Source organism: Prinia subflava, chromosome 1, assembly GCF_021018805.1.
Source record: "Prinia subflava isolate CZ2003 ecotype Zambia chromosome 1, Cam_Psub_1.2, whole genome shotgun sequence".
NCBI classification, from domain to species: Eukaryota; Metazoa; Chordata; class Aves; order Passeriformes; family Cisticolidae; genus Prinia; species Prinia subflava.
Window position 1 is genome coordinate 34,673,452 of NC_086247.1, and position 13,542 is coordinate 34,686,993.

A 13,542-nucleotide genomic window follows, 5' to 3' on the forward strand; every position below is an offset into this window, starting at 1 on the left:
ACATGGACCACACTATCACAAGACCACAGAGAAATGATCATCTGGTCTCAGTTGTGTGACTGTGAATAAAAACGACACCAGTTTGCTCCCTACTCTCTGCTAGACCATCTCTGGGATCCAGAAGATAAAGCTCATCCAACTAATTTGCTCATACTAGGGAAGGAGAATTTAGAATAGAAGATAAATGTTCTGTCTTACAAATTTTCAAGTTCTACATCCTAATCTTATCTTTCGTAATCCCATGGGGCCCTGAAAGACTCCTCCTTCTCGGATGGCCTTGTGTCCTCTTCCTACAATTATTTATTATATTCTAAATAATGCAAATTCATTAAAAATACAAACCCAAGAAATAAAATTCGGGGTATGAATTAAATCCATGGGTATTGATTTAGGTTAGAATTTACCTCCATGAAAAGCATTCACTAGATATGCTTGGCATTTGTACAAAACAAGCAGTGCTCTTATCTCAAAGATATCTCCTTGTTAATTCAAAAGTAGTCTTTACAAAATATTCTTGCATAGTTACATTTTTCAAATAATTCCATGACAGCTAGATTTAAGACAAAAACTGGGATGATATTTTTTTAATTCACCAATTTGATAAAGCTTTTTATCAGCCTCACCACCAATTTCTTTTAGAAAGCAGAGCACCACTGTCATTTATAAAACTACAATTTTTTCTTGGAAGAATTAACAGTACTTCAAGTTTGTAGTATACCATAAAGAGAAGAATGTGGTAGTTAATGCTGACAATTTTCCACCTCTCCTCTGCCTAATGCAGACTCATTTAAAAGCAAAGACCAGTTCACAGGACACTTCTTGGCTTACCTTCGAGACAGCAAATATTACAAAGAGTTAGTTTAGGATGGAAAGAAGTCAAAATATCAAAATATTAACCTCCTCATCCTTCCGCCTTCTCTCCTCTAGTTCCTCTTCATAGGCTTTTTGAATTCTCATCCTCTGCTCTGCAAGCCGTTTTTCCTCTTTTTCTTCTTCTATTCTAAGTTTTTCTCGCTCTGCTTCTTCCCTACGTCTCTTTTCTTCAATCTTAAAACAAAGAAGTATTCAACTGTCAATAGCCAGTAACAATCTCATTAACAATATTTACCACCATGGAATTTGCAGTACCTACTTGCAAAATGAAAATCTATATGGTGCAACCAAAAGAATCCTAGAGCCTGTCCTATATTTTAGCTTCAGAATTCTCTTAAAATGAGATTCTCTTTGGTCATTGGAGTTATTCCCCTACAGGAAAACTACTTATAAGCACTACTAATAAAACCAGAGTATTTCCTAACACTTGTTCTATTCAAGATGTGCTGGAGTAATACTTTTATTCACTGATTAAATAATGGAAGATGGGAAACCAAAAAGATATGGTAATAACCTTTTTTTATTCCACAATTGCAGTATTATTAGACAAAGTGCTGACATACTGAAGCAAAAGATCTGCCCATTCTTTAGTCTATTTGGTATCCCTATGCAAGGAAAAAAACCCTTAATCTTTTCTTTTCAAGTGATCCACATCAAACTACTGTATGACTTTAGTAGTCTCTTAAATTATTACCTTGATAATGGTATTTAATTACATTTATATTTAATTAATGCACCATAAGATTAAATGTGAAGTATTATGGACAGAAGACACAAGCTACTTGAAGAACAATCAGTTTTTATATATCCATCAATAAGCAACTATGCTATGACTGATCACCATTTCATTTTGATGAATGTGCATTTTTATCATGTGGACCTCCAAGAGCAAACATCTTGGTTTCTATAGTCATTTATCTATGCAAACCTGTACTGTATGCACAGTTTCAGGACTCAATATTGTCTTTAAAGAGCTGTGCTTAAAAAAAAAAAAAGAGCCTACTTTAAAGTAGCCAACTATTAAGAAATGCTTGTCTAGGTGATGCCATTATGTAAGCCAAAATCCAAGAAACTCTGTAGTATGCAGCTTTTAGTACACCTCTTGTGTGCAGAATTGGCTGTGATAGCAGAGGTAAGGTCTTTGGTGGGCAGTGCTGATTTACTCTGAGTGTAAACCTCTTTTGACAATTTATTTCATCAGATGATATCTGGCATGAGCATTCACCTGTAGACGCAGGAAGTTTTTGTAGGATTCCTGTCGCTTCAGCTGCTCTGGAGATGGAGGTTCACCAAACACATTACCTCGAGCAAAAGGAGAGGCCTGAGCAAATGTAATACCTAAGGGAGGGGAAAGGTTACAGATAAAAAACAAACAAAACTTAAGACAGTAAGCCAGAGTGAGGAAGGGGGAATCCGAGACACTTGTTTCAAAAGGAAGCTTATGACAGCCGTAACTCAAGGCTATGCTGGGCTTCAAAGTTCTTACATTTTCTGCCTGGAATAATGGCCAGGTTTTAACTGTTTCATGCCATGCAAGCGAGTTGCATTTCTACAAAGTAACACCTAATAAAGTCACCTATTCCACTGTTCAATCTGCAGCTTAGTACCTAAGAACATTACCTGCAAATTAATTAGAATAGCAAATACTTTACACCTCGTATCTTTACTGCTTGCAATTCCTCTGACTTAGAACATAGAGTTCTGTTCCTCAGGTTTATTCACTCTTTAAAAACAGAGTATACTAAGAGAACAAATATTTACAGAAAATAGAGAAGGATGCTGCAAAAAGCAAAGCTCCAGACTGGCAAATAAAATTCTAAGCAGTCAGAAATCTGAATTCAGCCAGCATAAAGTGTTTTCTGTACTGTAACATTTGAAGTGTCAGGTTTCCTTTAGCCATGAGTTACGACCACAACATAACCATACAGTCCCCAAAGCTCTAGACAGGATTAATTCAGACACCACAAAGAGCAGGTTTTGCAGAACAGAATCCCTACAAGAACCAGAAGAGAAAGGAAGTAAAGGAAAAGTAGAGTAAATTGTGTCAACTTTCCAGCTCATGCAGCATGTTCTTCACTCATTTCATGTCTGTTCTGAAGCACAGTGCCTCAAAGATGTGCAGGAGCAATAGCTCCACTGAGCTGAGATGAACATTTCCCTATATGGTGAGTCACCCCCAGTCAGATGAAAGCATAAATAACACATGAAAGTATTCCCATAGGAATGCACATGTTCACTGCTACAGCCTAGCCTTAGGAGTATGTGTTTGCATACCAAGGAGTACACTTTGAGATTCTTTTCCTTACATGGAAGCACTGCTCAAATCCTTCCAAAATATAACTAAATTTACATGTGGCTCTTTCATGATGGAGTTGCTTCCATATAAAAAAGCAGAATAAATTTTATATACCAGTTAGGAGGCATGGGTACAAGACAAAGAGGTTACTATGGAAAATGGCAAGGAAAACACTGTGTACCTACCAGCTACTATCCTGCAAGTTAACAGGACAGTGTACCAAAAAAAAACCAACCACAAAACCAAGTAACCAAACCCCCCAAAACATACACAAAGCCACTTTAGTATGTGGCTGATCAAATTCAAGGTGCAAGTCTATGACATTCCCACCACTGATGTGCACCACCTCCTGATCCCAAAATAAGTGATCTAACCAGAGGGCTCTTGGCTGTTTTACATTATTACTTTATCAGCCTTCCTGTTTCACGTCTTACTAAATGGCTAAATACACAATCTGTTGGGGATAAAGAGAGAGAGATGGGACAGAAGGAACAAAAGTCAGTGGTAAGGATGCTGAATAGCAATTGTGCAAAATAGATTCAAGCCCCAAATACCATGTCATTCTTTATTAAGAAGTGCAACAATTAAAACAAGATAAGGAAAAGTAGCATCTAAGCTCAGATCATCACCAATCCTGGCCTTTGCCCATCCTAAACTAGGGACAGATCAGCAGTAACACAGTGCTCTCATTTAGATGTCACAAAAAAGTAAGAAGATAAAGTTGTATTAGTTTTAAAATACAAAAATAAATCAAAATCCCTAGAACTTGAAGGCAGTGCACAGGGCTCCATATTTACCTGTAACTTCTTAGAACTTGTTAACCTAGTTACTGGACCAATTTTACCTTAACCTCTAACATCATACACCTAAAGACCTCCTTTCATTCCATATTCTCACCTACTACACAGCTGTATTTTACTGTGGCATTTAAAAATAAGACAAACACGTACAAAGATTTGATTAGAAGACACCAAATCTGGAAAACTAATGTACTGATCCTGACCCTTCAGGGCTAAAACAGCTTTAGTTATTACTGACAAGACAGGTAAGAGTTTAAGAGCACAAAGTGACAGCAATGAAGAAATTTGGGAAAGAAGCATGATACTGACTTCACAGGTAGAGAGCACTATCATAGGACTACCAGAAAGGGGTAAAGAACTATGGAATTTTGATCACTAAGACTTATGAATAGGTAGAGGAGTAATACAGTATTCTTAAAAACCTGCTATTTTATTTGTAGATGCTTCTGAGTTCTCAGGTCTCGAGGAGGCCAAACTTAGGTCAACAATAGCCCTTTTATCTTCATAAAGTCTTGCCTCTGGATTATGATATGCCTCTTCATTTCGCCTGTGCATGATATTCAAGTCCGCTAAAGGAAAGGGGAAATAACTGTTTATAGTATTATAGTACTTTTATTTATCATAAAGGCATGTAGATTCTCCAAAATACAGGGGGGATTGATCAGATTCCACTTTTCCTGAGCATATCAGCCATGGGAACAAAAAATTCAGGCAAAGACAAGAATACAGAGGGTAAGGGTGAGATACTAATAATTAGGTAATATTAACTAACAGATTAAAAGATTTATTTTGTTGCCTTTCTTTTGTCAGGAATGATTCTCCAGAACAAACCTCCCTTCTCCCCTGCCTCAAAATGCTATTAAATGGGAAGATAAAGAACTCAAAGACAAAATTGACTGACAAGTCTGTGTAAACAAGCAGATATTTAGAAACTACCCTTTTTTCTATCTCCATAAAGCTGTAAAAACTTTTGAGTTTAGTATTGATATTTTAAGTGCTGAATGTCTCTAATTACTGTTGAGGGAAATAAGTGCAATTGAAGCACTGAAGCATATTTTGGTCTTCATGTCCAAATACTAATCCAGGTGCAGATTTCAATATGTAAGCAAAGCAACATTATCCAACATTTTCATCAAAATTTATATGGTGCCTGATCAAAGATGGTAATTTCAGCTCATTTTGAAGTGTTACTATACTACACTTAGAAGGCTCATTTCAGAACAAAAAAAATCTGCACAATTTTCAGATTACTTTTTGAAATAGTGTTTCTGATAATTATGAATTACTGTAGTCATTCAAGCACACAGATTCTGAGAACTCTAAATTCCATGCCTCTCTGTAAAGCAACCTTTGCATGTATCAGTCTCAAAAGCTATTTACAGACATTTTAAAGAGGATAAAGAGACAAGTCACCCCACATAAAAAAGACATGTCAGAAAGCATGTTCTGTTTCACCACACTTGACTCATAGCTTATCCATGATGCTGCCAAGCTATGGTGGAAAAAGTAGTTTACATATTTAATGCGGGAAAACAGGCTAAGAAGCTTCTTTCTCTTGGTTTCTCATTTACAGACAGAGATAAACTTCTCAGCAGCTACATGCAGAGCTCAGGCCAGTATGAGACCTTTACATTTCCAGTCACATCATGATGAAAGCCTAGAGGAAGAAGCCAAACACATAAATGCAGAGCCTGAAGTCATGCAGAATGAACACCTCTGTCTGCCCCGAGGATAAACACCAGCTTGGATCCTTAATACAAGCTTCTAAACTTGGCCACAAAATCTTTAAAAAGCATTTAAACTTTACTCACTACTCACTACTAAAAAAATATACTATTATTTTTGACATATATTGCTCAGGTGTCATACAATTAAAACTACTTACTTTTGTATATAAACTGTTTTCCAGTAAATACTAAATGATTTACTGGAAGGGTAGATGACCAACCTGGATCATAGCTATCTTCCAACTCACTACTCCCATCTTGTATAAAACAGCACTTGGAAAAAAGTAAGCCTTAAAAAACATTACTGCTGAGTGCTCTTTATATAGCCACTTACCAGCAGTGTTACTTTAGGAAATACAAATATTTCACTTAGCTTTGTATATTTATATAAACATTCCATTTTTCATATCCGAATTAGAGATTTCTATGCCTAGAAATCATTTTTAAAAAGAAAAAAATTAAAAACCTGTTCCTAGGACATGCTTAAATAAAAAATCTTCACAACAGATTTTAGCATATTTGTATTGCAGATGATTCTGACAGCTTGTTTTCCTCCTTCCCCCTTTGCAACTGCATTGTGTCTTCACTTATAGTTGACATATCCTGTGTTTCCCATTTTGCTTGGATTGTACTCTTTGAATGAGTCTACAGAAATCAAAATAATAACTCAATTATTCCTAGAGTATATCTCCTTGAACTGAGTCTTATTTATCATGGGCTACCAGTATTGTTACAAAACAAGGAATAATATGGCTGAATAGAGCCCTTACGAGAGCAAGAAAACTTCAGTCTTCAAAAGACAACCCAAAATTTTCAATAACATACTTATTAGATTTCCTTCTGCATCTTTGAGAGGAGCACCACCACCACCTCTTCCCCAGGGATTGTAATTCCTGATTTCTGCTTCTAACTTCTCTTTCTCCTCTCGCTCTTGTCTGCGTCGCTCTTCTCTCTCTCTTATCTAAAAACAAACCAACCAAAGTTAGTTCCACAATAACATCACATTAAGTAGAAGTTTAATAAAAAGTTAACAGAGTAAACTGAATGCTCTCATTATCTGTTTCCCTTATCTACAGCACGCAAATCCAAACAGTTCACTGTCTATAATGCAGCCAGTGCATTGCATTCTGTTGTCAAAACATGAGTGTCCAGTTGTGCATACTCAGAGAAACATCCTACACTGTATAAGACTCCCAAGTTCCAGAAATGTCCACATGTGGCATTTGCACAAGATCAAAAGTTCCATATGTTTGGATCTTTGATACAGATGTTAATATTGCCTGAAAATTAAAAAGGCAAAATTCTACAATATTATTGCATTTGCTTCACTCAATCTGGTGTTTTGTTTAACCAAAATTTAGACTGGGGATAACTCCTAAACATAAATGCCTTAACAGAATGTTACACAATTCTATAATCATTCATAAAATAGTTTTCTGTAGTAATTCACTATGATCTACGTATATAACACAGGAATGTTCATATGTTTTGTTCTTTTTCTTCAAAATTGTTTAAACTATGTCTCCTAATAATTGTAGTATTTATAAAGTGAACAGCTGTTAAAAATTCCATCTTCTACTCAAAGCTTTTAAAACATTAATTACTTATATATTTGAAATATATTAATGTATTTTTGAAGTTTATTTCTCATGTGCATTAGAAAAACATTTCATTAGATAAATATAATTAGATAAAACACTCTGAGGGTGGTGAGGCATTGGAACAGGTTGCCCAGAGAAGTTGTGGATGTCCCATCCCTGGAAGTGTTCAAGGCCAGGTTGGATGGGGCATTAACACACAGCCTGGTCTGGTGGAAGGTGTCCATGGCAGAGGGGTTGGAACTGGACGATTTTTAAGCTCCCTTCCAACCTATGCCACGCTGTTATTCTACAATTTCCTTTTATTGAGTAATCACAATTTCGTAAGAGATATAATAAGTCAACAAAGACCCACCTAGCCCCTTCAACTGTTTACAAAAATCATCTGTCAGGTTTATCTATAGCAAAAAGAAGAATATCCTCTGATTGCTTTGAACCATAACAACTATGAAAGATTGTATCATGCAGTCCTCATATAGCAAGGTAATACTTACTTAGGACTATAGTGAGAAAATGCCTTCAGAGAACCACATGTACAGTGTCTGACACTATTCCTAAATTGTTATTCTATTCTTTATATGACCTTGGTTGGCAGTTTATCCCTTATGCACAAACATAATTAGAACTGCAGTATTTTTATAGATATTATTTACCTCTACCAAAAAAATACATTAAAAATAAGGTAAGAAAACGTTAAGTGCCCCTGAACTGGGTTCTAGGAAAATTTCTGCAAAAGTAACATGTTTCATCATGGTCAAACACATAACTACAAACTCCCACAAGGTACAGCAGCAAAAGGCCACTGAAGTGAGTATAGGACTCATATGTCTACTGGAAGAGGAAAATTTGTCTAGCCTATCAAAAAAGAAGCTTAAAAGAAGTAAGACACCACCTACAAACACCCTGGAAATAAACAGGGCAATAAACAGGAAATAAACATGAGGCAAACCTTTGAATTATTGTCCAAATGATCATGACGAACTTACAGACTGTTCCTAATAATTATAGCAATAATGGAATATCAGAGCAATACAAGTCATTCCTTTCAAGGTGCAAGTTCTTATTTTCATGAAAATAATTATATAAAGCTACATGCCTGGAACTAATCTGTTTGCTGTAACATTTTTAACATTCTCTCTGCCTCTGACAAAAAATTTGAAGAGCTTACTGTCCACCTGAAGAGCTAAAATGAGCTAAAGCAGGGTTAGAGGAAGGAAGTGATGGAAGGAGGGAGAGTTCAAAAGTTTTTTATTTGTAAGCTACATAAAATTGTCTGAAAGAGTACTATAGGTACAACCATTATATGTCAAAAAAAAAAAAAAGAATGAAGAGTTAGAAGTTTTATCACTCAGTACCTGCTGTTGTAATTCTTGTTGATAAGATAATGTTGCCTCTTTAGAAGGCTTTGTTTTTTCTGCAGAATACACTCCTGTGCTTCTTTGTCTGTCTCCTGCATTCTTCTGTCCAATGTTACTTCTAAATTGAAAAATCACACATATAAAAGCAAAACATCACAGGGTCTAGAGGGTGGTAATTTAAACATAATAATTAAAAAAATCCCTTCCTGAATTATTTAAGAGCTGTTGTTTCCCATAGCCTAGCAGTTTATAATCCCAAAGATTTTCTTAAATCCACATGAAAATAGCAGTTCACTGAATTATTCTTTCATTGTCTAGAAAGAAGTCCTTAATTAGAAGTTTGAAGAGTTGCCTTTAACACATTTTATTTCAAAGGCATATCTGTTCTCAGCAAAATATTACCAACACAAAAAGAATATCAATACAGATAAATACACACAAAGAATATGAATATAGATAATACTTACACAGGCTGCTCTGCTGGAGCTTGGCCTAAAGGAAGATCCAGACTAGGTGTGGGCTGAATTCCCATCATACCTGTACCATCTGCACAGTAAAAAAAAAACAAAACATATTTTTAATTTTGAATGCGAAGATATAAATATTTGACATTATTTAAAAGAATAGAGTTCACTGCTCAAACTCTGTGAGTGCAGAACAAAGAGATCTCTCAGCTTCTATTACAAACTTAGATAATCCTTAATGCCCTCTAAAGCAAGAAACACAACGCCAAGGCACAAATGTGTTTCTTAAATTCAACTAAATCTCTTCAGATTTCACAAATTACCTCATTAACATATTCCAAAATCAAATAACAAAATGAAATGACTCGCTTAATGGTGACACTTATCCTCATTCTTTCCAAAGGTCATTCAAATCAACTACTAAAAGAGTTATTTTTCTAAGTTTTTCTTCTCCTTTATTTTACCTTTTCTATGAAGGTAGCACAAAAAAATTTTAAAGTATTTCTGATTTTTTCTCTAAAAAAAGAAAAAAAAGGAAAAAAAGAGAAAAACTAACACCACATAATCCAGTCCCTCCCTACACACATCACAATAGTTTCAACCACAAAATCATCATAAAGCAAAAGATAGACAAAAAAGGAGTTCTTAAAATATAAAAACAGACCACTTCATACATTATTTTAATATATTTAATGTGTTAATAAATATCTTAAAAATATTGATAATTATATCTGAAACCGTAACAATGCCTAAACATGTAATTAATTACTATTAAAGTGATTTTAGGAAATAATGTTTTAATTATCAATATTACAAAGAAAATTATCTGGGAGAAGAAACAACAAAGAATTTGAGACTAGAGCTTGTTCAAGTGATGAACAAGATTTCTGGAAGTCATAGCCCTTTTTGTTGCTGGACAAAATTACTTTATTCAAAAACAGTATTGAAAAAAATCCAATCCCCTTTCTTTCTATACACATCTAAAAATGGGTTTAATTTGCTGTTACAAGTTCTCCATTATTCATCATTTAACCAGATTAAAAGCAGTCATATGAATCACTCTAACAATCCACCTAAAATCATTGACTTACAATATGCAAGAGCAGGATCCAAGGGATTCCTGGCCCCATAAAAGTAATAAGCATCATCATAAGGTGTTTTATAGTTTTCTGTCAAAACTGGAGGTGGAGGCGGAGGCAACGGCGCAAGCCTTAAAGAAAAAAGGGACACAATTCCTTGGTTTGTTGTATGACTGGAAAGATACCGTCAAAAGAAGTGGGGGGAGGACAGAAGGAAAGGGAGGGAAAGAGAATGGAGAGGGGATGGGGATAGAAAGAGAATTCATTACTGAAAAATTCTACATTTAGTTCAGCTGCAGACCTCTCATTAGTGGCATGCAGGAACAAGATGCAGTAATTCTCAGCAGGGAATTAACCTTCCCTGAGGGAGTAGTACATGAACCCAGACTATTTCAGAGATCTAAAGAACATAAAACAAGCACGCCTTCTTTAAGTGGCTCAGTTAATGGTACTTCCTGGCTGCATCAGCAAAGAAAACAAGCCAAGGTTTGGTCAAAGGGTGAATAGCACAGCACAGCTTCAGCCACGTGCCTGAAGCTCCTTCTCTCCGTGAACAGTTTAGTCACAATCACAGCACCAGTGGAAGCTGTCCTTGCCTACAGTGCATTCCTCAGCTCAGCCCTGGGAGACTGCTTCATTAACAGGAGCCAGACTCGTGCCACACCAGCCTTCTGAAAACATGGACTCTGCAGGGCATGTGCCCTAGAATTCTCACAACATGATCCAATATTACAGGCATGGACATAATTTCTACAGCTCAAACCTTATCCTACACAAACATCCACTATGGGAGAGCTGCCTTCAGAGATAATCCAGCCTCCACGATGCTTTCAAATAAACTACGAGGAAATTGATATTAAAAGTTTATTGCAGTGCAAAGTAGTTGGTTTTCTGCTAATTGTCAAAATGTTATTTCTACCTTCATCAGTTCCTTGGAGAAGGATCAGTAGTACTTCTGAGCTCTACCTCAGCAGTAATAACATGCTAAACAACAATCTTATTTAACATGTAAAATGAACATGCTGGTGAAGCACCTGGGAGCTGCCATTTCCCCAAGACTGCTGATTACACCCCTTGGAAAGTCTTTATCACTCTGAGAGTCTTCATTCACTGGAGAGGCTGAAGGGGCAGGCATTGGAGTTTGGAAAGCCACCCTGGGCCTTTCAGGAGGTACTTTCTCTTCAAAAGCTCTTGCTATGAAGCCAAACTGCTTCAATCTATTTGCCTGAAGGAAAAAAGAAAAGAAGTAAGAGAAAAAGAGAAAGGAAAACAACCAAACCAAAACAGTTACCTTATTACTAGGAAATATCCTGAAGCCCCATTTTACCTTGGGTTAAACACTTCACCGGATCCCAACTAGCTGTTCAAATTTCTAGTAACTGCATTTTTTCCTCCCAATGATCTACTGGGAATCCAGTATTACAAGGAAATCCAGGAAATTTATCAGAGATTTTCAAAAAGCAACCTTATCATAGGTTTCAGGAAGTATATGAACCTAGTTAATGTCCAGAAAAAATAACATTCCCACAGCTGTCTGTAGAATAGTTTATCTACAGCTGCCAGTTTTCTATAGTGACATATTATGCATAGAAAAGTTAGTTTCTGAAATCCCTCCCCTCTCCCCCAAGATTGAAATAGCTCATAATCAGTAAAAATTAAAATCAAATACACACTGAGATTTTTTCCAATAAACATTTCCTCGCAATACCATTATTTTATTTTTAAAATTCCTTTGATCTTATTAATTTTTTCAATCATAACAATTAGGAGTTTTTGGGGAGAGTTTTTTTAAAACAGAAGTAGTAAATGTTTATTGATAGTCTTAGAAGAAAGTCAAAAGCAACATGCAAATAATGTGAAGGCATGCAAGACAGTTTCAGAACTATCCTATCACATCCAGAAACCCCTTACGGCAACTGCTCTGCGTAACTATTCTAATGTTTGTTTAAATAAGGCAATATAATAGAAAGATGGAAACAAACTATACACTGCATAAGTAAAAGAGATTTTATTCCGAATTTATTGGTCCTCATATTGAAGTTCTTCAACTAACATGCATTTGGAGAAAGTAATACCCAAAACCAGCTACATAATAAATATCTATGAGAAAACCTTATACCCTACAATATGGAAATATTTCAATAAAATATGAAATCTTTACCTCCTCATCACTTAGCTGCAAGACAGTATATACAAGGCAGTTAGTACTCACCAATCAAGGACTAGAGCATTTAAATAAAAATTCTCAAAATCTACAAGACATTTACTATATTTGCTACATTTGAATATTTGCTTATAACATCTAGCTTCAAATCTCTAGATGTGAATACAGAATTCGAGAACAGATACTAGGCAAAGCAATTGAATTTTATAAAGCAGTCTACAGAGTTTTTGTCTTTTCCAATCCAGTGTCTTGAGCAGCAGAATATTTAAAACAGCCTTTCTCACTAACAACTTTAATCTGAAACCATTCCCAAAGTGCCCCAGATTTCAGCTCTACAACTGATTTCAGATGTGACTTCAGTACTCAGTTCATCCTGGGGATTGTTTCACTTTAAACAAGCAGCATATGCAACAGTCTACATTTATAGATTCCTAATCAGGCATTGCTATTTAACCAACCTGTAATTAATCAAGAAATGCACCTAATTAGAATCTCTCCCTGAGAGGCAATTTAAAGCTAACAGTGACTGATGCTTAATGAATGTAGCAATTCAACTTAATTGAAGGCTTTCAGCTAAATTAGTGCTTTTAAAACACTATGCATGCCGTGTACTTGTTCCAGATATAATTTTGTTCCTACAACAGGCACTCTGCAGGCTCTGACTGAGATGTGTATGGTATATTGAGTGCTGCAGCACAGCATGCCTCTGCATAGTCAGCTTTGATTACACAGAAGTGTTTACACTGACCCTGTGGCCTGCTGAGTCTCAAGAGCCAGCATCCTCTGCTCAGTTCTGCCTCCTCTCCTGCCTGCCTCCCAGCCGTACCCTCCATTCCTGGCCCTTTCACCATCTGAATCCCTGCTCAGCCAGCTGACCCCTCTGTACCAACTAAAGCAGCAAAAAAGATCCCATTTTTGCCAGACAACCAAGCTGAATCCATCTGAAATAGGGACCAAACAAGCATGACAGACACTTCATGCAGGGAGGACAGGAACATGCAACCAGACAGGCATTTTCCCTCCCTGTTTAGGAGTAAGAATTTTGATTCAGCTTCATTACTTGTCTGTGTGCATTCTCAGTCTCCTGTCTCACTAGTTTCACAGAAAGAAAGAAATGGTTTCACAGAATATTCAGAGTTGGAAGGGACCTGCAAACATCTGACTAACAGCATCTTAATATTCA

At 36.1% G+C, this 13,542-nt stretch overlaps 1 protein-coding gene across 8 annotated transcripts in view; it reads right to left on the minus strand.

Moving 5' to 3' along the window:
* The window catches only part of CSPP1 (centrosome and spindle pole associated protein 1), a 62,088-nt gene that overhangs the window by 19,217 nt on the left and 29,329 nt on the right, over positions 1-13,542 (minus strand). For 7 of the 8 annotated variants that reach the window (XM_063392905.1, XM_063392913.1, XM_063392954.1 and 4 more), the window contains 8 exons: positions 11,230-11,420; positions 10,208-10,326; positions 9,120-9,198; positions 8,650-8,770; positions 6,522-6,657; positions 4,392-4,538; positions 2,099-2,211; positions 898-1,047 (listed from right to left, as the gene is read on the minus strand). In XM_063392905.1, coding sequence (XP_063248975.1) covers positions 898-1,047; positions 2,099-2,211; positions 4,392-4,538; positions 6,522-6,657; positions 8,650-8,770; positions 9,120-9,198; positions 10,208-10,326; positions 11,230-11,420 — 1,056 coding nt within the window. The remainder of the gene's footprint in view (positions 1-897; positions 1,048-2,098; positions 2,212-4,391; positions 4,539-6,521; positions 6,658-8,649; positions 8,771-9,119; positions 9,199-10,207; positions 10,327-11,229; positions 11,421-13,542) is intronic. The other variant, XM_063392922.1, reaches the window with a different exon arrangement.